The sequence below is a fragment of the Coregonus clupeaformis genome, chromosome 31 (genome assembly GCF_020615455.1).
Source record: "Coregonus clupeaformis isolate EN_2021a chromosome 31, ASM2061545v1, whole genome shotgun sequence".
NCBI classification, from domain to species: domain Eukaryota; kingdom Metazoa; phylum Chordata; class Actinopteri; order Salmoniformes; family Salmonidae; genus Coregonus; species Coregonus clupeaformis.
The window spans coordinates 14,746,018-14,768,964 of NC_059222.1; the positions used below are offsets into that span (position 1 = coordinate 14,746,018).

A 22,947-nucleotide genomic window follows, 5' to 3' on the forward strand; every position below is an offset into this window, starting at 1 on the left:
GAGGAGCCACTGAATTAATTATGTCACTCCTCCACCGGGCTTACTCCCTTCCAGTGTGTCCTAGGTTATCAGCCGGCCCTGGCTCCGTGGCCAGACTGAAGCTCCTGCGGTGGATGAGTGGTTCAGGCGCGCAGAAGTGCGGAGCAATGCTCACGTGAGACATCAAATGTTATTGGTCACATACACGTGTATTATAGTTTTATTGCGGGTGTAGCGAAATGCTTGTGTTTCTAGCTCCGACAGTGCAGTAATATCCAACAATTTCACAACATATACCCAATACACCCAAATCTAAGTAAAGCAATGGAATTAAGAATATATAAATAAAATATAATATGGACGAGCAATATCTGAGCGGCATAGAATAAGAGACAGTAGAATAGTTTAAAATACAGTATATACATGAGATGAGTAATGCAAGATATGTAAACATTATTAAAGTGACTAATCTATGTATATAGGCAGCAGTCTCTAATGTGCTAGTGAAGGCTATTTAACAGTATGATGGCCTTGAGATAGAAGCTGTTTTTCGGTCCCAGCTTTGATGCACCTGTACTGATCTCGCCTTCTGGATGATAGCGGGGTGAACAGGCAGTGGCTCAGGTGGTTGTTGTCCTTGATCTTTTTGGCCTTCCTGCGACATCAGGTGCTGTAAGTGTCTTGGAGGACTGGTAGTTTGCCCCCAGTGATGCGTTGGGCAGACCGCACCACCATCTGGAGAGCCCTGCGGTTGCGAGCGGTGCAGTTGCCGTCCCAGGCAGTGATACAGCCCGACAGGATGCTCTCAACTGTGCATCTGCAAAAGTTTGAGGGTTTTAGGTGCCAAGCCAAATTTCTTCAGCCTCCTGGTTGAAGAGGCTCTGTTGCGCCTTCTTCTCCACACTATCTGTGTGGGTGGACCATTTGAGATCGTCAGTGACGTGTACACAGAGGAACTTGAAGCTTTCCACCTTCTCCACTATGGTCCCGTCGATGTGAATAGGGGCATGCTCCCTCTGCTGTTTCCTGAAGTCCATGATCAGCTGTTTTGTTGAGTGAGAGGTTATTTTCCTGGCACCTAACTCCCAGGGTTTCATAATTGTTGGTAATCAGGCCTACTACTGTTGTCGTCTGCAAACTTGATGATTGAGTTGGAGGCGTGCATGGCCACGCAGTCATGGTTAAACAGGGAGTACAGGATGGGGCTGTGCACGGAACCCTTGTGGGGCCCCTGTGTTGAGGATCGGCAGCGCCGTGGAGGTGTTTCCTACCTTCACCACCTGGGGGGGCGGCCCGTCAGGAAGTCCAGGACCCAGTTGCACAAGGCGGGGTTCAGGGCCACAAGCTTTAATGATGAGCTTGGCGGGTACTATGGTGTTGAATGCTGCGCTATAGTCAATGAACAGCATTCTTACATAGGTATTCCTCTTGTCCAGATGGGATAGGGCAGTGCGATTGCATCGTCTGTGGATCTATTGGGGCGGTAAGCAAATTGAAGTGGGTCTAGGGAGTCAGGTAGAGGTGATATGATCCTTAACTAGCCTCTCAAAGCACTTCATGATGCTTGCTCTTCCAGAGTCACAAAGAGACCAGTACATGTACCTACTACAGAACATGAGTGTGTTTAAGTGATGATGCAGAATTGTGGACAGAGGCCCCGTCTGTCAAAAAGGGCCATAACAGATCAGTGTTACCCAGTCCCTCGCCGATTTAGTGACAACTATGAAAAACGGGGAAAAAATTACACGGACATGGCTTGTGTATTCAAGTATATCTGATGCGGTTTTGGAAAAGGAGACTCATTTGAGCAGTGACTGTTTTCGTTAGTGGAAGAATATCAGGACCAATTTGAAAGCACATGACCATTTACAAAACATTGAGAGTTGGCTCCACCTTGCGGAAAGATCGAAAACCGCCATCCTGACAGTCTGAAGAAGTGCTGGCTTGGTTGCTCTGGGTGTTGCCTACTTCAAAGGGACTAGAGGGCTGGGGTTCAAGTCCTTATTTCATCTCCTGTAGTTGTTGTCACCTTTAGACTATCAGCTCTTATTTGCTTGTGTGTGTAGATGGATAACTCAGTTCAAAGAGAGGGATGGAGGACTTTCAGCCAGATGGGGAGGCGCTCACCCACATTGCCATGATGGACCATTAACCAGTGAAATTGGGTGTCAACTCAGAACTGGGCTGCACAGTAAGTACACAGCCTGGTATAAAAAGTTATTCTTATTGTTCATCAACTTATTTTCCAATTGATCTGATCTCTCCCCTTCTATTTTCTCCCTGCCTCTTTCTCTTTCCCTCACTCTCTACATGCAGGATGATGTCAGTATGTTTGTTCCTCCCTGATGAGGTCACTGCCAACATGACCCTGGTGGAGGAGAGCCTGACAGCTGAGTTTGTCCAGGACCTCTCCATGACCCTTCAGCCTGTGAAGGTGGCCCTCACACTGCCTTCCTAGAGTTCAGCTACTCCACAGACCTGCTGCCTCTGCTCACTGACCAAGGTGAGTACTTCTTCATCCTACCTTATCCTGTCTTTAAATGGTTGTCTCCCTCCTCCTCTACCCCTCTCTTCTCAACACTTAGGACCAATAACACTTAATTTTCATTTTTTTCACCTAATCGGTTCAGGGATTTAAACCAAGGACCTTTCGGTTACTGGCCCAACACTCTTATCTGCTAGGCTACCTGCCACCCTGTATCTCTCTCTCTGTATATCTTGCTCTGTATCTCACAACTTTAGAGTAAAGTAACTATCTTTTTTTTTTTATTACGAGGGAAGATAAGTGTAATGTGTGTGTGTGTATGTATATATATATATACATACACACACAGTGCTATGAAAAAGTATTTGCCCCCTTATTCATTTTCTCTACTTTTGCATATTTGTGATACTGAATGTTATCAGATCTTCAACCAAAACCTAATATTAGATAAAGGGAACATAAGTGAACAAATAACACAACAATTACATATTTATTTCATAAACAAAGTTATGCAACACCCAATTCCCCTGTGTGAAAAAGTAATTGCCCCCTTTACATTCAATAACTGGTTGTGCCACCTTTAGCTGCAATGACTCCAACCAAATGCTTCCTGTAGTTGTTGATCAGTCTCTCACATCGCTGTGGAGGAATTTTGGCCCACTCTTCCATGCAGAACTTCTTTAACTCAGTGACGTGTGGGTTTTCAAGCATGAACTGCTCGTTTCAAGTCCTGCCACAACATCTCAATTGGGATTAGGTCTGGACTTTGACTAGGCCATTCCAAAATTTCAAATGTGTTGCTTTTTAGCAATTTTCATGTAGCATCCCCAAACCATCACACCACCACCATGCTTGACCTTTGGTATGATGTTCTTACTGTGGAATGCAGAGTTTGGTTTTCGCCAGGCATTACTGGAACCATGTTGTCCAAAAAGTTATACTTTTGAATCATCTGTCCATAGAACGTTCTCCCAAGAGTCTTGATGATCATCCAGGTGCTTTTTGGCAAACTTGCGTCAACTCTTTGGACGAGATGGGTCCCATTATGCCTGGCGAAAACCCAACACTGCATTCCACAGTAAGAACGTCATACCAAAGGTCAAGCATGGTGATGGTTTGGGGATGCTTTGCTGCCTCAGGACCTGGACGACTTTCCTTAATAGAAGGAACCATGAATTCTGCTCTGTATCAGAGAATTCTACAGGAGAATGTCAGACCATCCGTCTGTGAGCTGAAGCTGAAGCGCAGCAAGACAATGATCCAAAACACACAATCAAGTGTACATGAAAATTGCTAAAAAGCAACACATTTGAAGTTTTGGAATGGCCTAGTCAAAGTCCAGACCTAATCCCAATTGAGATGTTGTGGCAGGACTTGAAACGAGCAGTTCATGCTTGAAAACCCACACGTCACTGAGTTAAAGCAGTTCTGCATGGAAGAGTGGGCCAAATTTCCTCCACAGTGACGTGAGAGACTGATCAACAACTACAGGAAGCATTTGGTTGGAGTCATTGCAGCTAAAGGTGGCACAACTAGTTATTGAGTAAGGGGGCAATTACTTTTTCACACAGGAGAATTGGGTGTTGCATAACTTTGTTTATGAAATAAATATGTAATTGTTGTGTTATTTGTTCACTTATGTTCCCTTTATCTAATATTAGGTTTTAGTTGACAATCTGAAAACATTCAGTATCACAAATATGCAAAAGTAGAAAGAATTAGAAAGGGGGCAAATACTTTTTCATAGCACTGTATATATGGGTAAATATCAAAAGTGGAGGGAATTATCGCAGTTTCTAACCTGTCAAGTACCTTCTTCCCCCTCACTCTCCAGGTCTCTTGATTGGTTGCAGGCCACAGACTTGATGAAGATCACCACTCAGGCAGCAAAGCTCAGCAGCCTCAATCACAAGGTGGCGCGCACACACACCAAGCAGCACTTAAGAAGATCCTAAGAGGGGAGCCGCCAATAAATATAATACGTATTAATGTTATTAACCATATCAAATAAATCTAATGAATTCAAAAGAGTAGTCTGTCTCATCTATTTTCCTGAGTCCTTTTCTATGTGGTGATTTAAAGACCTTTACTAGTGAAGGGAGGGCTTCACTAGTAAAGGGGGGATCGCATCTGCCAATCTGTTTGCATCTACGATGAACCTGTCCCAGAGCTTCCTATAGGCTACCGTTAATCACTTTCCATAATGTTTTGAGGCTGGCAATTAAGGAGGATGTGCGGCTCAGTTAAAGATGTTGCAGAACTGCTGTATTTGAATCACCACTCCCTTCTGCACAGTTTCCTTGATGTTGCTACTGCAATGACACGGTTTTTAACCATCCCTGTAACTGTCGCTTCTGCGGCGAGATCGTCTTCTAAACTAAAACTCCTGAAGAACTACCTAAGAATGAAGCATTAGGCTCATGGTCTGATATGCACTTTTGAACACCTGAGTCTGCTCCACTCTGCACTGGCGCCATCGTAGCCTTGACCACGGCATTTCTTCACCGAAATCCACTTACTTTCCATCAGTTCAATTATTAATTTTTCAAGGCCTGAGCAGTGGCGATTTTAGCATGTAAATCTTGGTGGGGCATACTCGTTTTTGTTTAGATGTATGCCAGCAAAGCCACAACACTAAACAATACATTAATTGCACTAACGGTGCCCACAATCTGTTAGGGCCTACATAAAGCTGTCCCAACAGCAGAGCTGTCTTTTCAGCACCATGGCATGAATCCTTACCACCACTACACCTGGCTATCAGCGGAGCCTTGTCTGGCAGCAAAAGTTAATTCAGCCTCATTTACTGCCTTTTTAAAAAACATGGCTGACTTGCTTAAACAAATGGGGTTTCTACTGACAATTGAGATGTACAAACTATGGCATACGGGGACGACAAGTGGATAAGAGGCAATCCGTAATTTCGATTAAGACATTAATGAGCGAGCTAGGACGTACGTAGTCAATACAATTTGTTTAGCACTTTTGAAATGTATAGAATTCAGAACATGGGCCGTTCTTACAGTATTCTCCCTGTAGACCAAGTCAGAACCGCAGGATAAATAAATGGGGCATATAAGCAGACAATGAAAGCTCTTAAAATATTTGAAGATTACATTTCTCTAAAACAGGCTACATGTGCACCACTAAGTCAGAACAGTAGGCTAAGTTATGAGGGGGGAAAGGGACCAAATTATTGGGGTGAGGCACATGGGCTACTAACAGCGTACTACACAACATACACTTAGTATTACTTTCTTAGCTACAGTATCTGTATCTCCCTGGCATATTACATCATTTATGTAACAGCATACAATACATTTTTGGACTAACCTTGTTGTGCTCACTTGAACAGGAAGGTGGTGCGGCGGTCCTTCTTGTGGGCAAACTTTGTCATCAAAGTCTGGCATTCTCTGGATTTATGCTGCTTTCAAGACAACTGCGAACTCTGGAGGAAAAAAAAAACAAGGTCGACTCATGACATCCGTGATCTTCAGGTCGGAGCTCTAGAAAGAGGCCTGAGTTCACCGACTTGGAATTCCGAGTTGGATGACCGTTCAAAACTTTTTTTTCTCAGAGTTCCCAGTTGTCTTGAACTCACTGACGTCTGAGATTTCCCAGTTCTGAGTTTCCAGTTGTTTTGAACGCGGCAGACGTCACGCTGAATTGACAGCATGGCCAATGTACTCAACCTTTTCTGTCCCATGGTGTTGCATGTGAATGTTTATCCTTTTAAACTTGGAAAAGAGACACTTAAACCCAGAATTGGACCACACACTCTCTCCACTGAATAGCAGGCTAGTGATTGCTTTGCAACCCTTGCAGTTAGCCACTGATTCCTTCCAAACCACTCATTGTTGAATTTGCGATTTCCAACTTGTTGTGTAACTTTATGTCCAATGGCCGATGAGCACCCATACGTTTTATCTATAATTTCTCTTCATATGACAAGGATTGAAAATAATTTGCCAGTAGATTGTCGACTTGATTCATGATGTTGACTGCTTGTCTAGCTTGTTAGCTAAGATCATGAAAGTATGATGTTGACATGATCAGTCCAATCAAAGCTACGGTAGATATAACGTGATTTGACATCATTTTATCTGTGGCCAATGACCTTGAGCCTTCTTGGATGGGCACTTCTAATGTAACTCTATGGCAGCACCCAAGGGACTTGAATTTTCGAGCTCTCCTGTAGATTTTGTGGCGATGTAGTGTGTCCCCATGAGTGACAGAACACCGAGCCAATCACGGCGCAACTAGAGAACATTACCAACCCCTATGCTCTGTATTTTCCGCTGGCTGCCCCACCACCACAGAAAGCACTGCGCTAGGCTGAGACACCTGCATTTTGGAGCTGCCTTACTCAAGAAAGCAAAAAAAGAGACCATGTTTGTATGCGGCTTTATTAACTCAATGATTATTTTTTAAATGTTGTTTGCAAACTGATATGTGACATATATTAATGCCAAAATAACATGCAAAACAGGCAACAAAAACAAATATATGTAGGACGGGTCGCCACTGGGCCTGAGGCACTTTGATCAGTCACATTATTGAAGCCCAAGAAACAAATACTTTGTTTCCTTGTACATATTGAAATGAAAAGCTCAAGGACTTCCCCCTTCTCTCAACCTTTCCCTTCAAGTCCACCCTCTTCATATGATCTGCCATATTACAAACCACTCCGCTTTACTCTTTATTTTCATAATTTGTTTTTAACAAATCTGTGTTTCTTTTCACTCTCAAACCCACATCCTTCCATACATTCACTGTAACAGTTTAAGTTCCAATTGCTTTGGTCCGGGGCGGCAGGTAGCTTAGTGGGTAAGAGCGTTGTGCCAGTAACTGAAAGGTTGCTGGTTCTAATCCCCGAGCCGACTAGGTGAAAAATCTGTCGATGTGCCCTTAAGCAAGGCACTTAACCCTAATTGCTCCTATAAGTTGCTCTGGATAAGAGCGTCTGCTAAATGACGTAAATGTAAAAGGGTTACCGCCTTGCGGGGGCTGCGAGGGTGTCCGGTACGCAACGCCAGTGCATGTCATGGGCTCTGAGCTGATCTATTTGATCACTGAAAGAGGTGTATGAATAGAATGGATGAGGCAAAAATCCAAGGAATTGATTTGGATGGTCCAGATTTGTCTGGTTTGAACATTTAGAAATGTGTTCAGTGGATACAGTTGAAGTCGAAAGTTTACATAAACCTTAGCCAAATACATTTAAACTCAGTTTTTCACAATTCCTGACATTTAATCCTAGTAAAAATATATACTTGCGTACTATTGTTTGTACAGATGAACGTGGTACCTTCAGGCGTTTTGAAATTGCTCCCAAGGATGAACCAGACTTGTGGAGGTCTACAATTTTGTTTTCTGAGGTCTTGGCTGATTTCTTTTCATTTTCCCATGATGTCAAGCAAAGAGGCACTGAGTTTGAAGGTAGGCCCTGAAATACATCCACAGGTACACCTCCAATTGACTCAAATGATGTCAATTAGCCTATCAGAAGCTTCTAAAGCCATGACATCATTTTCTGGAATTTTCCAAGCTGTTTAAAGGCACAGTCAACTTAGTGTATGTAAACTTCTGACCCACTGGAATTGTGATACAGTGAATTATAAGTGAAATAATCTGTCTGTAAACAATTGTTGGAAAAATTACTTGTCATACACAAAGTAGATGTCCTAACCGACTTGCCAAACCTATAGTTTGTTAACAACACATTTGTGGAGTGGATTTTTAATGACTCCAACCTAAGTGTATGTAAACTTCCGACTTCAACTGTATAACTTTTCTAAACACACACAGAGAGAAAAAAAGGCAATAGGTTAATAGCACCCTCTTTTGTTAAAAGGTCATCTCGGTTACCCAGAAGTAAAATTCTTGTGAAAGTTAGTAATTTCCTCTTTTTTCTGGCCGTTTCATCTGTCCACGAGAGATTAGGTTAGAATAAATATTTTCTGAGAAAATATGACTGAGTATGAGATAATATAGAACACAACATTTTACATGTAATGTAACTTCTCCTGTATAGTAAGGCTCTGTATTAGTAGGTTTATATTTGAAAAAGAAATCACAGAATATCAATAAGATTTTTATTTTTCACAAAGTCCTAATAATTTAGCAGACAAAATCATTAAAATATATTTGAATACATTATTACAACATACTGATTTTACCCAGGAGCCTTCTGTAGAGAACATTTATATAGGACTTACAAACAAAAACATCAGAATGGCATTGGTTGAAGCTCAATGTTAATTCAAATCTCCCTACCATTCTTGTTCTTGCCTTTCTATTGCACAAGGGTGACTACTGAATCCAAGATTCAAATGTGAGGAGAAAAATGGCACGAAACAGCATGAAGTTAATGTTTCTTTGCAGTACAATCCAGGCACAGTCCATCCAGTGTCAAAGGTAAGCGAGAAATTAATCAGATAATAAAATAAACATTATTTGATACTGTGCCACACACTTAAATATCTACATATCCCATTAGTATAAAGGACTGCTGATTGTGCTGAACTCCAAATACTAAAAAGTCTGCAAGCTAGGTCTTTCTTTCAGTCATACTGTCAAGTTTACATAGATTTGGTCAAATTCTACCTACTGAATGTTAGATTGTTTAGAAATGTACCCCATATTGGTACCAAAGGAAGACCCAAAAGCACCTTTGAAGATTAATTCTGTGATTGCATCTTATGTAAATCAAATATCCAGCATACATTCCATCAATGAAACAATAGCCAATGGTCAAACAGGTGAAATAGCAGAACATTTGCATGGATATGCACATAATTTTCATAACCGATCAGTGGTGGTTTGTTTGCTTTATCAACTGGAATGTAAGATATTTGATTATCGTCCACATTTGTCAATGTAGCTTGTATATCAATGCTCTGTATGCTTGCCAATGTCTTTGAAACAAGCCTACGTAATTGACAATGCTAGCTTCACATTTTGGATAACTTGTAACAAATAAATGCACTGTTGCAAGTTTTTTTTAGGTACACCCCTTTGCCTCCAGAACAGTCTGAATTCTTCAGGGCATGGAAACTTTTCACAATTGATATCAAGTGACCTAACATTCCCCAAACCACCGCCATCATCCTCTACCGTTGACACCAGGCAGGATGGGGCCATGGACTCACGCTGCTTACGCTAAATCCTGACTCTGCCATGATGCAACAGGAACCGGGATTCGTTGGACCAGGCAATGTTTTTTCACTCAATTGTCCAGTGTTGGTGAACACATGCCCACTGGAGCTGCTTTTGTTTTAAGCTGATAGGAGTGGAACCCGGTGTGGTCGTCTGCTGCAATAGCCCACCCGTGACAAGGACCGATGAGTTGTGCGTTCACAGATGCCGTTCTGGACAAAACTATTGTACGGCGCTGTTATTTGCCTGTTTGTGGCCCGCCTGTTAGTTTGCACGATTCTTGCCATTCTCCTTCGACCTCTCATCAACGAGCTGTTTTCGCCCACAGGACTGCCGCTGACTGGATGTTTTTGTTTGTCTCACCATTCTCTGTAAACCCTAGACACTGTTGTGTGTGAAAAGCCCAGGAGGCCGGCAATTTCTGAGATACTGGAACCAACGCTCCAAGTCGTTTTACCCATTCTAACGTTCAATCGAACATTAACTGAATGCCTCTATATAAAAGACAGCTTTTGCTTTCTTGAAAAAGCATAGTGACACTAATTTATCATATTTACGTGACAGGCCGTACTTCAAAGTTTGTGTCCATATTTTCAGCATACACTAACCTCTTAAAGATGCACTATGCAAAGATCCCTCCTCCATTTCCAGGTTGCTGAAACTAATAGTTTGCCTAATTTCAGTTTGTAACAAAACTAGCAAGTACAGTTTAGAGAACCATTGTACCATCTAAACCGCTGTGAAATATATTTTTCACAACCAAAAATATCAGATTTTCAGCTGTTGTACAAAACCGAAAGTAAAAGATGCATAAACAAAACTTAACGGGAAGCATAGAAATAGTACACATAGAACAGATTTACCGCTTCTTAGACTTGCTTTCAATGAGTGACAGACCTATAACACATTTCTGTGAATTTGGTCAGGTTGCCCAAAAAGTTACATATTGCAGCTTTAAGAAGGATCCTCGTTGGGTGTCCTAAAGAAGAAAATCCAACCCTACTGGCCATCTCAAAATGAATCCCCATCAGCGCTACGAGATGTCTCTGCAATATTAAAATTAAACACGTCAAATCAGTCATGTTCCAGTTGATATTCAAATGCTCCCTTCCAAATAGCTTAATCTGATTCACACACACCACTGACAGACTGAGGAGTGTAGCAGAGCGCAGCGTGATTAGCACGTCACCACACAGCTAAAGGCAGTTCCCTTACATTTAAGGCCCCCCCCACCCCACCGCTCTTATCAACGCAATGCTTGCTTTTGCCCCTCTTGAAGGAAGGCTTGTTTCTCCATCAGCTTCCTGAAGAGGCCTTGGCGGTTGCCCAGGAGCTGTGCGTGCTGACCACACTCCACCACGCGCCGCTGGTCCAGCACCGCCACGGCGTCAGCGTTCTGGATGGTGGAGAGGCGGTGGGCGATAATCAGCACTGTGCGCCCATCCATGAGCCGCTCTAGAGCCTCCTGGACCAGGAACTCATTCTCTGCATCCAGGGCACTGAGGAAAAGGGGAATGGAGAAGAGGGTGAAAGAAAGTGAATAGAGGTCCATGAGTTATAGGGTTGTTTGACCCTGCATCACCCAGCTGATTGACCTTGCTTAACTGTCTAAAATGGAGGAAGAGTGACTAATGTAAAATGTGATTAGACCATGCACAATGTCTTACCTTGTAGCCTCATCAAGTAGAAGTATCTTGGGGTTCTGAGGGAAAGCATACATTATAACATTTGCCCATATGACTAAAACTTACAATTGTTGATGCATGTAATCGGGTGTAATTAAAATTACCTTAAGCAGAGCCCTTGCAATAGCAATTCTCTGTTTCTGACCACCTGTTGGTTAAAGCAAAATAAGTAATGACATTACAGCTGTTAAAGAAGCTTGGTTTCTAGTTATGAAAAATAACTCTGTAGTCAGATCATTCAGGTTTGAGAATGCCCAGTGAAGTCCAACACCATTACAATTTTTTTATGAACACCTATCAACTATGTAATCACATCACAAAATCAAAGGACATTCCTGATGTGCATGCATTCGTCTCACCTGACAGTAGAACACCCTTCTCTCCCACCACAGTGTCAAAGCCTTTTGGGAAACCTCGGACAAACTCATAAGCGTTGGCGATCTGTGCAGCCCGGTGGATTTCCTGAACTGTGACCGTGCCAGAGTCTGGCGCTCCATAGGCAATGTTCTCAGCAATGGAACAGGAGAAGAGCACAGGCTCCTGCAGACCCACAGAAGGAGAATAGTACAGGGTTAGACCACATGTCAAAGCACAGCTTAGCCACAATGGGAACATGTGGCCAACTAATAATAATGTAATTGTGACCAATTACCTGACTAACAGTTCCAATGTGACTCCTCAGCCAATAAGGATTCAAATCTCTCACATCATGCCCGTCGATAGTGATCACACCTATACAGCAAAAAAGGGATCTCTAAATCAGAAGACTGTATGTTTCTTCCATTTCATTAACAGTGACATGAAGCTGCTGTAAGAGATGACCTCCGAGCTGTAGTCCTCACCTGCATCTGGGTCGTAGAGCCTGAGCAGCAGGGAGACCAGGGTGGATTTGCCCGATCCGCTGGGGCCTACCACGGCCATGACGGAGCCAGCAGGCACGGACAGACTCAGGTCCTGGAAGATGGGGGCGTCTTTGCGGGTTGGGTAGGCAAAGGAGACATTCTGAAACTCCAGTTGACCCTTCAGCTGCTCCGGCCTCAGCACAATACCCTCTACAGAGAAATGAGGAGGAACATGGACATGTAAGTTTACATGTCAGTTTAGATGCAGAGGACTACTAGACAAGTGTGATGTGTGCTGTAATTAAGGTGTTTTGCACAATGCTTTCTCAGTGTGGTCAAGAATGGAGGGGCATGATGCTGACCATTGAGGGGGAACTCGGGCTTCCTGTCCAGTAGCTCCCAAAGCCGTGCCCCTGCTCCAAAGCCCTTCATCAGTTCAGAGTAGAACGAGCTCATACCTGTTCAACGAAACAGACATTTAAACAGATGCTCAGCCAGACTAGGGAAGAGAGAATCAGTTTTCTAAAATTGAAATTCTAACAGTGTGATTTGTTCATTGATTAATGAGCGGGGGTTTTCCTCAGAATGCATAGGCAATGAGAATTACATACACCCTACCTGCAATGCTAATGCCCACCCAGAAGGCGTACATGAGGAAGGAAGAGAGCTCTCCCACAGTCATGTGTTCACTGGCCATCAATAGCCCTCCCTTATACAGCACTGACAGGATGATGATGTTGCCACTGAGTCCAGTCTAAAAAAAGACTCATACAAAACCAGTTACAACCCAATGACCCCCGAAGAAACACACAGGTCATAAAAGCAGAAGCTTCCACCACTGATCGCACAACTCTGTGGTTCCAGTCTTTCAAAAGACCAAAAGGGCTTGAGTACATTCAACTGACGTTGATTGAGAAAATGTCAACCAACCACGCCATTTCTCTTTAGGGAATATTGGGCAACATTGAATTGTTGAATGCTCACCGCGCCAAAGAACCCGGCCCGCAAAACGGCTTCCTGTTTGGCCAGGTGGAGAACATAGTTGGCCTTCTCCATATACTTGGCCACCTCTGTCAGCTCCTTACCAAATGCCCGAACTGTCCTCATGTTGCTGATACGCTCTTCTGCCAACTACAAGAGGACAACACAACGGAGTATCAGTCTGACAATTGGTTTCAATTGACATTTTAAGATTAAGAGACCTGAGGTCTTTGTACTCTGCTTGGAGAATAATCTATGGCGAAAAACACTGCTTCAGTAATGACTAATGATGTGCCGTTAGAATGGGCCTTGTCTTACCTGTGTGGCCTCGGCCAGAGAGTCCTGTGTGCGTTTGGATATGGAGCGCAGGTATCTCCCATATATGACAGCCAGGCCAGCCATAGGAGGCACGATCATCAGCACAAAGGCTGCTAAACTGGGTGACACGTAAAACTGTTGGCAGAGAGAGGGAGAAGCCAGAAAATGGGAAGAGGCAATTCAGCTCAAGTCTTTTAAGCCTGCACTATTACCTTTTTATAAAGGGCTTTTGAACCTGTAAAGCCGCTAATGACCGGAGAGGGTGTGAACATATTTATCATGAATGTATTCAACTGTACCATATTTACTATGATAAATGAGTTATGGATATTTTGCTACACGTCATCAGTTTTAGAAATGACATCCTAGGAATATACAGTAATCAAGGAGGAAACTCGATAAATTCGAAATGTCGTTGTTGTAACAGGAAGAACTTTGGTCAAACCAGAACAATGAACCAGAACAGCTAAGGAAAGCTATACATGAAAGGATGAAAAATCACATCTTCTTCCTCAAGTCAAGCCAGTTTCACCTCTGAATACACTAACTTGCATTCCCATGTGACTCAAAATCTTAGAACTGACCCCAGTACTGAGTAGAATGGACTTTAACACTCTAACACACCCTTTACAAACATGTGGGCAGAGGGCTGTTTCTCACCATCATGCTGACCCCAGCTGTTGCCTGGGCAACAGCGCGGAGCCCATCTGAAAGGTTGTCTGTGACGGAGCGGCCGATGATCGCTGTGTCCGCAGATAGGCGGTTAATGAGCTCCCCGGTACGGGTCTTATCAAAGAAACCCACCTCCTGCCTCAGAATGGAGGAGAATAGGGATACACGTAGATTTCTCACAATCTGTTGCCCTGCAAGAGTCACAGATGTTTAAAATGTTTTATTAGTTCCTCTGTATGGCATTGAAATCACAACAGTCATCACAAAAAAAATTCAGAGATGGCCATCTGTTTAATATGTACACCCACTCTGCATGCACTGAAAGCAAACGGTGACGCTCACCTGAGATTTGCATGAGGTAGACACGGGCAGCATTGGCGGCGCCCCCACAAAGGAATACCCCTGAGAGCATGATACACAGAGAGCGGAGAGAGGCACTGAAGTCCTCTGAGGAGCTGGTGTAGATGGTGTCAATGACCTGGCCCAGGAAGAAGGGCGCCGACATGGTGACAGCACTGGAGACCATCAGGAAGCCCACAGCCGCTGAGGAGGATGGCATAGATAACAAAATATAAGAATCAAAACAAGTAACGTTACTGTATTATTGTTTAAAAAATTGAAACTTTCATGACAACAAATAGGGCCTAAGTAAGGAATAAACTATGTAATTTACTCAACCCTACACTGGCACAAGTTAGTGATTACACAGTTATTTCAGTGTCATGTTTGTCATTTTCGAAGTTGTCCCTGTGGTGACCTTAAATGACATGGCCTACCGGACAGTCGCAAGCGCTCAGGGTGGGCAAGTTGTAATATCCTTTTGACATCCTCAGTGGGTAACCGAGTTGGGTTTTGTTTTGTTTCCGTTGATTGCAGATCTTTGCTGGCAACTTCTTGTTGTGTTGCTTGTTTTGAGTCTGTTGAGGAGCTGTAGTTGGCAAAGTTTACCGTGGTTGTCCATGATGAGCTCCTCAACAAATGGCGAGGTATGGTTCCCTGTCTAAGTGGAACACAGGGGACGAGAGAGTTGCATCTCCTCAGGTGTAAAAGCGAAGAGTGTGCCACAGGTTCGAACCTTCTCACACTCACCTCTCGCCCCTTTCGTTGTCCCCTGGACGTCTGGCATTCTAACCAAAATAGTATATGTACACGGGAGTGAACCTTGCGCTTCAAAATATTTACGCCTGGACATTTTGACAATTGCAACAGCAACAGTCCCATTATGCAAGACAGCTAGCGAGCGACTCAGACACATAAAAGCAAGAAAAACGAAAACTAAAGTGCGTTGTCTAACGAGTTAACTACCAAATTACAAAAACATAGTGAGAAAGTGCGAACGAGCATGCTACATTTCAAATACGAGGAGGCCAGCGAAATTCAACATGAGAACACATTTAGTAAGGTCAACGTCCTGCTTCGTGTCCAGCCAACACTACAGACAAAGGATAATGGCTGTTACATTGTGGGTTCCTGGCGGTTATTCTTCATTATCTGTTCGTGACAGCCACATTTAGGCGAAGTTATCTTTATCGCGCTGGGAGCGCCCTGTCACAACAATATGTCTGTCGATAGGAGTGGCATGTCTACACAATCTGCAGGCGACAAGGCAGCCTAACGGTTACCGACTGTCAGAAGTACACAAAACTCCACGAAAAGAAAGACAGCTCTCTTCAATGGAAAAGGTGACCCCGGCAAACAACCTAGCTGCTTCTTGTTGAAGTCCTCGACAAAAATCAATGGCCGATGATATAATAAAAACTTTGAAAGACATGGCTAAGAGAACTCGATTCATCGATGTCATTATCTTATCAAGCAGGTGTTTCTATTTTCCACAGAAACATATATTATTAATAGTGGAAAATGTAACCAAATTATTTATGTAAATTATATAAACTCATTTATCCATAATTTCCCTCTTTATTTTATTTTTTTAACCTTGCACTGGCATGTGAAAATTAAATATTTCTCAGAATGTCCCACTTTTAAGTGACTTTAAATATGGTAATTTCTCAAATGTATATGGACATAATGGAATAATTTGTTTTCTTGGATCAGTATCAACTCTGTAAGCAAAGATGTTCTCCTGTCTGCTGTACGTGAGCAACATAGACTGTGTGCAATCATCAGCACTCGATTGTTTTTGTCTGGAGACAGTGGAGTTCATAGGGTAAAGGTTAACGTTTGTCTGTGAAAACACACCGGCACACGTGTTGGTGTTAAAACAGTAAGTAACATCTAACACAATTTGCTAACAAAATCGTTTTATAATTTTGAATTTTATTAAAATGAGCAGCGTTTGAGTTGTTCAGACATTTCCTCATGTTTTCTTAGTTAAATGCACAGCGGGAAGACCCATGATTAGCTTAACTTGATTTAGCTTATCCCTGCATGCTAGCGGTTGATCGAGTAGGTTCATGTGATTCTCGTTTGTTATTTCTAGCTTTCCTTCAATTTTGTTACTACCTCATGATCCACTAAATATGAATGACTTTCACTTGTATTTATTTACTTCTTTCGACGACAGGTCATTTTTGACAGATGTCAGCATTGCAGAAACAACCTTAGCGAGCTAGTAGTTAACTTAAGCTAGTACCAAAGATGTGTATATCTGTACTAGTATAGTACTAGTTCATCATGTAACGTTAGTAGGCCTATGTCAATGCTATTAACTACTTGCTATAAAACAAAATCTGATTACACGTTTGTTTGACCAGTGTACTCCAGGCATAGTACATTTAGCATTTCACGGTAAGGTCTACCTACACCTGTTGTATTTGGCGCATGTGACATACAATTTTATTTTATTTCACAACCATGAGGATACTTGCGATTTCAAGTCCATTCACTAGCTAGCTCCATTATTCTAAGCGGTCAGAGTTTAACTTTAAGGAAACATCTCCCTCTTCTGGCCAAATAAGATAAATCCTTCAGTCTCAGAACTGTATTGACTCAGGTCAATCTCTCCACAGGCCAGGCTTCAGATATGGCTGCCATGTACTCTGGGATTCACTTGAAGCTCAAAAACCCCAAGACAACCTGGGTGGACAAACTGAAGCTTGCCCGTTTTGCATGGATTTCATCACAGTGCTTACTTCCTAACAAAGAACAGGTAACACATCTGCCCGTCATCAGATATTAGGTGAAATATACCAGCATGTTTATCCTAATTTCTCTGTAAACCTTATTTGTTTTATTTGAAGTGCTGTGTCCTATCTCTCCTTACAGGTACTCTTTGATTGGACAAGTCATGCATTGACAGGCTTTTACAGTAAGAAAGTGGAGTTGCCACAGGAGGTGGTGGAAGGCTTGTGGACCTACCTTGATGATATTTTGCACAGCAAAAAGTTACACAATGTGTTCAGCCAAGGAAAAACCATCAGCCTTCGTTTGGCAGTAGCGCAAGTAAGTGGGTCATAAGTGCCGATGATCAGTATGTAATCGCTACACTTTTAGCAGCTTAAGTTAGTTTGATGCTTTTCCAGATAAGGACATTGATGGTATGTGTTTTATTGAATGTATTGATTTCTGACAGTTCATTTTTCTTTCCAGGTTATAATTGAAAGGATTCAGGAGTTTGCCTCAGGGACCTCCTCAGTGTCTCTCTCCACCGTGTTGAGCTGCTGTCAGGGCATCCTTTCCTCCTCAGTCCTCTCTGTCACATTCACCACTAAGTACGAGCTACTGGTGGAGCTGCTGGCCAAGCTGTGTGCCCTGGCCTGCTTCAAGCTCAGTCAGCAGCAAACCGCAGACCCCCTGACACCCCAGGTGTTCGAGGTCCTTCTCCTTACCCTGAGTAGCTACTTCACGGTCCAGAGGCAGCAGGCCAACGCCAACCGCGTGTTTGCCCAAGTCACAACACACCTGCTCCAGCACCTCCTCCTGCTGAGACACCTACTGACCTCCAGGGCCTGGACGGCCGAGGATGACCCCCGTGTCCGCCAGCACCTGAGTCGGGACATCCGTGGTAAAGTGGACACCATCCTGCAGTCTGCCCTCTTCCTGCCAGACCACCTCCAGGCCTATAAGGAGGAGCTCCTCTCAAAGGAGGAGCCAGGGATGAAAAAAGGGGCAGCGGGGAAGAGCCTACTCTCTCCAGTCAACTCGATACTCACAAAGCTTTGTGCACAAGGTTACTGTGACACTGATCTCCATTATGCGGTCAGGTCGAGTTCCCTCCCGCTGCTCTTCAAGTTCTCTCTGGACGCCTTCTGTAAAGGAGGAGATAATAAAGTACTCTGCTTTCACATGTTGACACAGGTAATCACTGCCTTGGATTTCACAAACGAGGTGACTCTCAAAGACCCGTTTGATGGTGAAAACTGGAGCTTAGCTCTGCTGGCTTTGGAGAACCTCTTGAATTTATGCTTGACGGCAGACATTTACAATGTTGCGGCTGACAGGATAAAGTACGAGGAGGTTCAGTTGATTTTCTACAGGAAGGTGGTGAGGCTGTTGTTCGACAATGCCCAGCCCAGCATATCAGCATGGTACCGCTGTCTAAAAGCCCTGCTCAGTCTCAACCACCTGATCATAGAGCCAGACCTGGACGAGCTGCTGTCGGCAGGATGGATTGACTCTGACTGCACAGAGCCACGGGTTAGGAAGGCACGCGAGGCCCTCATCTCCTCTGTTCTCCAGATCTATGCCAAGCTGAGGCAGCTCCCAAGGCTCTTCGAGGAGCTTCTGGCTGTCATCTGCCGCCCAGCAATGGATGAGCTCCGACAGCCCGTTCTCCCTGAGGCAGTGCATACAACGCTCAGCACATGCCTGCTGGACAACCCCACCAGCCAGAGTCTGGAAATATGCTGCCTCATTTTAGAGAACTTAACAAGCTATGTACTCCCGGATCTGGAGGGAAATAGAGACATGTCCCTGAAGCTGTTCTCCCTGAGTGTGCTCTTATACTCTGTGTTGTTCAGTCTGAAAACTTTGGACAACAGCACACCAGTTCCTGTTGTGAGGCAAACCCAGGCTATGATGGAAAAGATGCTCCAGGTGGTGAAGCCAGTGCTGCAGCTGGCTCAAGGCCAGGCCCCAGAATGCCCTGGGTGTCAGAAAGTCCAAGATGCAGGCCTCCTGCTGAAGTACACTTGGGTGGAGGTGGACACCCTCTTTCAGATTCACTGTACGAAATACACATCTCCAGCGGACCCAGCTAGCGCTAACATACTAGACGACATAGATATTCTCCTCTCTGGTGTGATGGTGACAGGTGAAGATCAGGCCTCTCCCATCGGCCAGCACTGTAGCCACATGACCCACCTCCTTCAAAAACTGCTCACTCTCCAACAAATGAAGAAAGTTCTCCTAAGCAACGAGCTTTTGGCACAGACTAGAGCTTCAGATGTCCTCCGCAGAGCAGCCCAGTACATTGTGGGGAGAGAAGATCCTCAACTCTGCCAGCAGAGTGACCAGCTATGGGACCGTCAGGTCAGTAGTGTGGATGGCAGCACGTACCCAGTGGCACATTGGTACCTCATTACCACAAACCTACCAATGATCTCGCCATACCTCACTGAGGAAAAAGTGTGTCATATAGCTGACCTTCTCCTCAGCTCCCTACTTCAGAAGACACCAGATGACACCACTGAGAGGCTGTCTGTCTCTCTCATTTCCAAACATCTGCTTGAGAGCCTTGTTCTTGTCGAATTACCCACTATTTACTCTGCTGTGGTCAGATGTGTCACTCAAAGGATTGTGGGGATTCTCAGCAGCACCCCAGACATGGCCTCGGTCTGTCCAGCACTCATTAAGTTGGGTGAAGTAAGCTTTTCAACAGCTGGAGACAAAGGAAGTGCAGTAACTCAGTCAGACGGTGATGTCAGTGAAGCCCTTTCTGCTTTGAAGAGACTGGAGTCCATAGCCCAACACATACTGAGCTCTAGTACGACCGGAGCCTCTATAACCCTATCTCAAAGTCAAGCCGATAACCTTTTAAGCTTACTTCAAGTCACCAATGATCTTAACCCAGATGGAATGTCCTCTGAAGACTTTTCAGGGCTCTTTTTGCTCATATTCCTCATGGTCACAGACACACAGCTACATAATGATGTGAAGCCTGCAGTAACAATACATCTGCTGAATCAGCTCTTCAGTCTCATGGGGTTGCTTCTGGCAGGGAATAATTCCCATCATGTTTTAAAGATCGTGCATGGGAGTAGCCTCTTGGAGGCAGCTTTGACAGCTCTCTTTTCACACAGCAATAAGGGCCTCTTTCAAACTGTGGACAGCTCCGCTTGGCTGACTTTCCTAAAAACCGTCCAGGATTTCATCCAGTCCCTGATCCTATTGATAATCCACAGAAAGAGCAGTGTCCGCCTTAACCTGGAGAAATTCACCACCTACTTGGTCAATAGCGAGGTGGCTGTTATGGCTTTGTCTTCTCTCCCAGGAAACATTGAAACAGGGGGCCTGTTCTCCGTACAGCTTCTGCTTGCGTCTATGAACACACTGTGCCAGGCCATGACATCCAGCCTCAGGAAAACCAAGCAGCTAGATGAGACCCTGAGTCAATTGCTGGGGAAGACCACTGCTGTCATGGGCCCTGCCATCCAGGCCAGCCTGAGGGCTCAGACAGGCAGTCTCCTAGGCCAGGCCTTCTCTGTGGATGTGGTGACCGGGATGGTGAGGAGCGAGCTGGCCTGTGCTTGCCCACAAGATGAGCCTAGCGAGGGCATCACCCAGGAGAGTCTAAGCCACATGGGCATGTACAGGAGCTTCAGCCAGCAGATCCTCAGAGAGCTGTGCCCATCCCAGCGCCCCATGGACTTCCTTGTCTCATCGCTCCACTTCCTCTCAGCGTACTACGCTGCTGCAGAGATGACCAAAGCACCAGGTCAGGAGGAGCTCTTTGTGGCAATCCTGCAGAATGTCCATAAACTGCTTGCAGGTACAGTGCGCTCTCTTATTCCACAACGATGCATGTTTGTTTCATATTTTTTTGTCAGACTTGTTACAGTGTATTCTGAGATGCTCACCTGTATGTGCGTTATGTGTGATTTCCTGCTGCTCATAATATCTGTAAAATAGCCCGCAAGTAAATGTCAAAGTAAATGTCTGTACCATCGCTGACAGACATGGATGACTAAAACAGACAGACATTAAGAATTTGCACAGAATTTCTCTTGAACACAAAATAATAATACAGATTATTATAAAAAAATATTATAACAAATAATTGTTCATTTAAAAAACGTAGAATATCGCAATTCCCCAGTAATGGATAATTATAATGATAGCTTTATGGATAGATACCGTGCCTTGCAAAAGTATTCATCTCCCTTGGCGTTTTTACTATTTTGTTGCATTACAACCTGTAATTTAAATGGATTTTTATTTGGATTTCATGTAATGGACATACACAAAATAGTCCAAATTGGTGAAGTGAAATTAAAAAAATAACTTTGTTTAAAAAAATTCAAAAATAATAATAATGGAAAAGCATATGTATTCACTCACTTTGCTATGAAGCCCCTAAATAAGATCTGGTGCAACCAATTACCTTCAGAAGTCACATAATTAGTTAAATAAAGTCCACCTGTGTGCAATCTAAGTGTCACATGATCTGTCACATGATCTCAGTATATATACACCTGTTCTGAAAGGCCCCAGAGTCTGCAACACCACTAAGCAAGGGGCACCACCAAGCAAGAGGCACCATGAAGACCAAGGAGCTCTCCAAACAGGTCATGGACAAAGTTGTGGAGAAAAAAGACAGATCAGGGTTGTGTTATAAAAACATATCCGAAACTTTGTACATCCCACGGAGCACCATTACATCCATTATTAAAAAATTGAAAGAATATGGCACCACAACAAACCTGCCAAGAGATGGCCGCCCACCAAAACTCGCGGACCAGGTAAGGAGGGCATTAATCAGAGAGGCAACAAAGAGACCAAAGATAACCCTGAAGGAGCTGCAAAGCTCCACAGCAGAGATTGGAGTGTCTGTCCATAGGACCACTTTAAGCCGTACACTCCACAGAGCTGGGCTTTATGGAAGAGTGGCCAGAAAAAAGCCATTGCTTAAAGAAAAAAATAAGCAAACACGTTTGGTGTTCGCCAAAAGGCATGTGGGAGACTCCCCAAACATATGGAAGAAGGTACTCTGGTCAGATGAGACTAAAATTGAGCTTTTTGGCCATCAAGGAAAACGCTATGTCTGGTGCAAACCCAACACCTTTCATCACCCCGAGAACACCATCCCCATAGTGAAGCATGGTGGTAGCAGCATCATGCTGTGGGGATGTTTTTCATCGGCAGGGACTGGGAAACTGGTCAGAATTGAAGGAATGATGGATGGCGCTAAATACAGGGAAATTCTTGAGGGAAACCTGTTTCAGTCTTCCAGAGTTTGAGACTGAGACAGACGTTCACCTTCCAGCAGGACAATGACCCTAAGCATACTGCTAAAGCAACACTCAAGTTGTTTAAGGGGAAACATTTTAAATGTCTTGGAATGGCCTAGTCAAAGCCCAGACCTCAATCCAATTGAGAATCTGTTGTATGACTTAAAGATTGCTGTACACCAGTGGAACCCATCCAACTTGAAGGAGCTGGAGCAGTTTTGCCATGAAGAATGGGCAAAAATCCCAGTGGCTAGATGTGCCAAGCTTATAGAGACATACCCCAAGAGACTTGCAGCTGTAATTGCTACATAAGGTGGCTCTACAAAGTATTGACTTTGGGGGGGTGAATAGTTATGCACGCTCAAGTTTTCTTTTCTTTTTTTTTCTTATTTCTTGTTTGTTTCACCCAAAAAATATTTGGATCTTCAAAGTGGTAGGCATGTTGTGTAAATCAAATGATACAAACCCCCCAAAAATCA

At 43.9% G+C, this 22,947-nt stretch overlaps 2 protein-coding genes across 2 annotated transcripts in view; one reads left to right on the top strand and one right to left on the bottom strand.

Moving 5' to 3' along the window:
* Positions 1-10,438: 10,438 nt before the first annotated feature.
* Positions 10,439-15,859, bottom strand: abcb10 (ATP-binding cassette, sub-family B (MDR/TAP), member 10). Its single transcript, XM_041858965.2, has 13 exons — positions 14,897-15,859; positions 14,463-14,663; positions 14,109-14,311; positions 13,449-13,583; positions 13,134-13,280; positions 12,768-12,903; positions 12,512-12,607; positions 12,150-12,359; positions 11,960-12,039; positions 11,667-11,847; positions 11,412-11,455; positions 11,290-11,324; positions 10,439-11,121 (listed from the first exon to the last, which is right to left on the bottom strand). The coding sequence occupies exons 1-13, from the start codon at positions 15,339-15,341 to the stop codon at positions 10,869-10,871; spliced, it is 2,166 nt and encodes a 721-aa protein (XP_041714899.1). The 5' UTR covers positions 15,342-15,859; the 3' UTR covers positions 10,439-10,868.
* A 393-nt stretch (positions 15,860-16,252) lies between these two features.
* The window catches only part of urb2 (URB2 ribosome biogenesis homolog), a 31,242-nt gene continuing 24,547 nt past the window's right edge, over positions 16,253-22,947 (top strand). The window contains exons 1-4 of the mRNA XM_041858966.2: positions 16,253-16,344; positions 17,090-17,229; positions 17,346-17,522; positions 17,670-21,009. Coding sequence (XP_041714900.1) covers positions 17,104-17,229; positions 17,346-17,522; positions 17,670-21,009 — 3,643 coding nt within the window. The 5' untranslated portion in view covers positions 16,253-16,344; positions 17,090-17,103. The remainder of the gene's footprint in view (positions 16,345-17,089; positions 17,230-17,345; positions 17,523-17,669; positions 21,010-22,947) is intronic.

Bases quoted from the DNA above. Each gene is read 5' to 3' on its own strand.
- abcb10 (XM_041858965.2), bottom strand. From the start codon at position 15,341: ATGGGACTGTTGCTGTTGCAATTGTCAAAATGTCCAGGCGTAAATATT. The intron at 11,456-11,666 runs GTGAGACGAATG...TTTAACCAACAG, and splicing joins GAAGGGTGTTCTACTGTCAG to GTGGTCAGAAACAGAGAATT. The intron at 11,122-11,289 runs GTAAGACATTGT...CCTTTTCCTCAG, and splicing joins CTACTTGATGAGGCTACAAG to TGCCCTGGATGCAGAGAATG.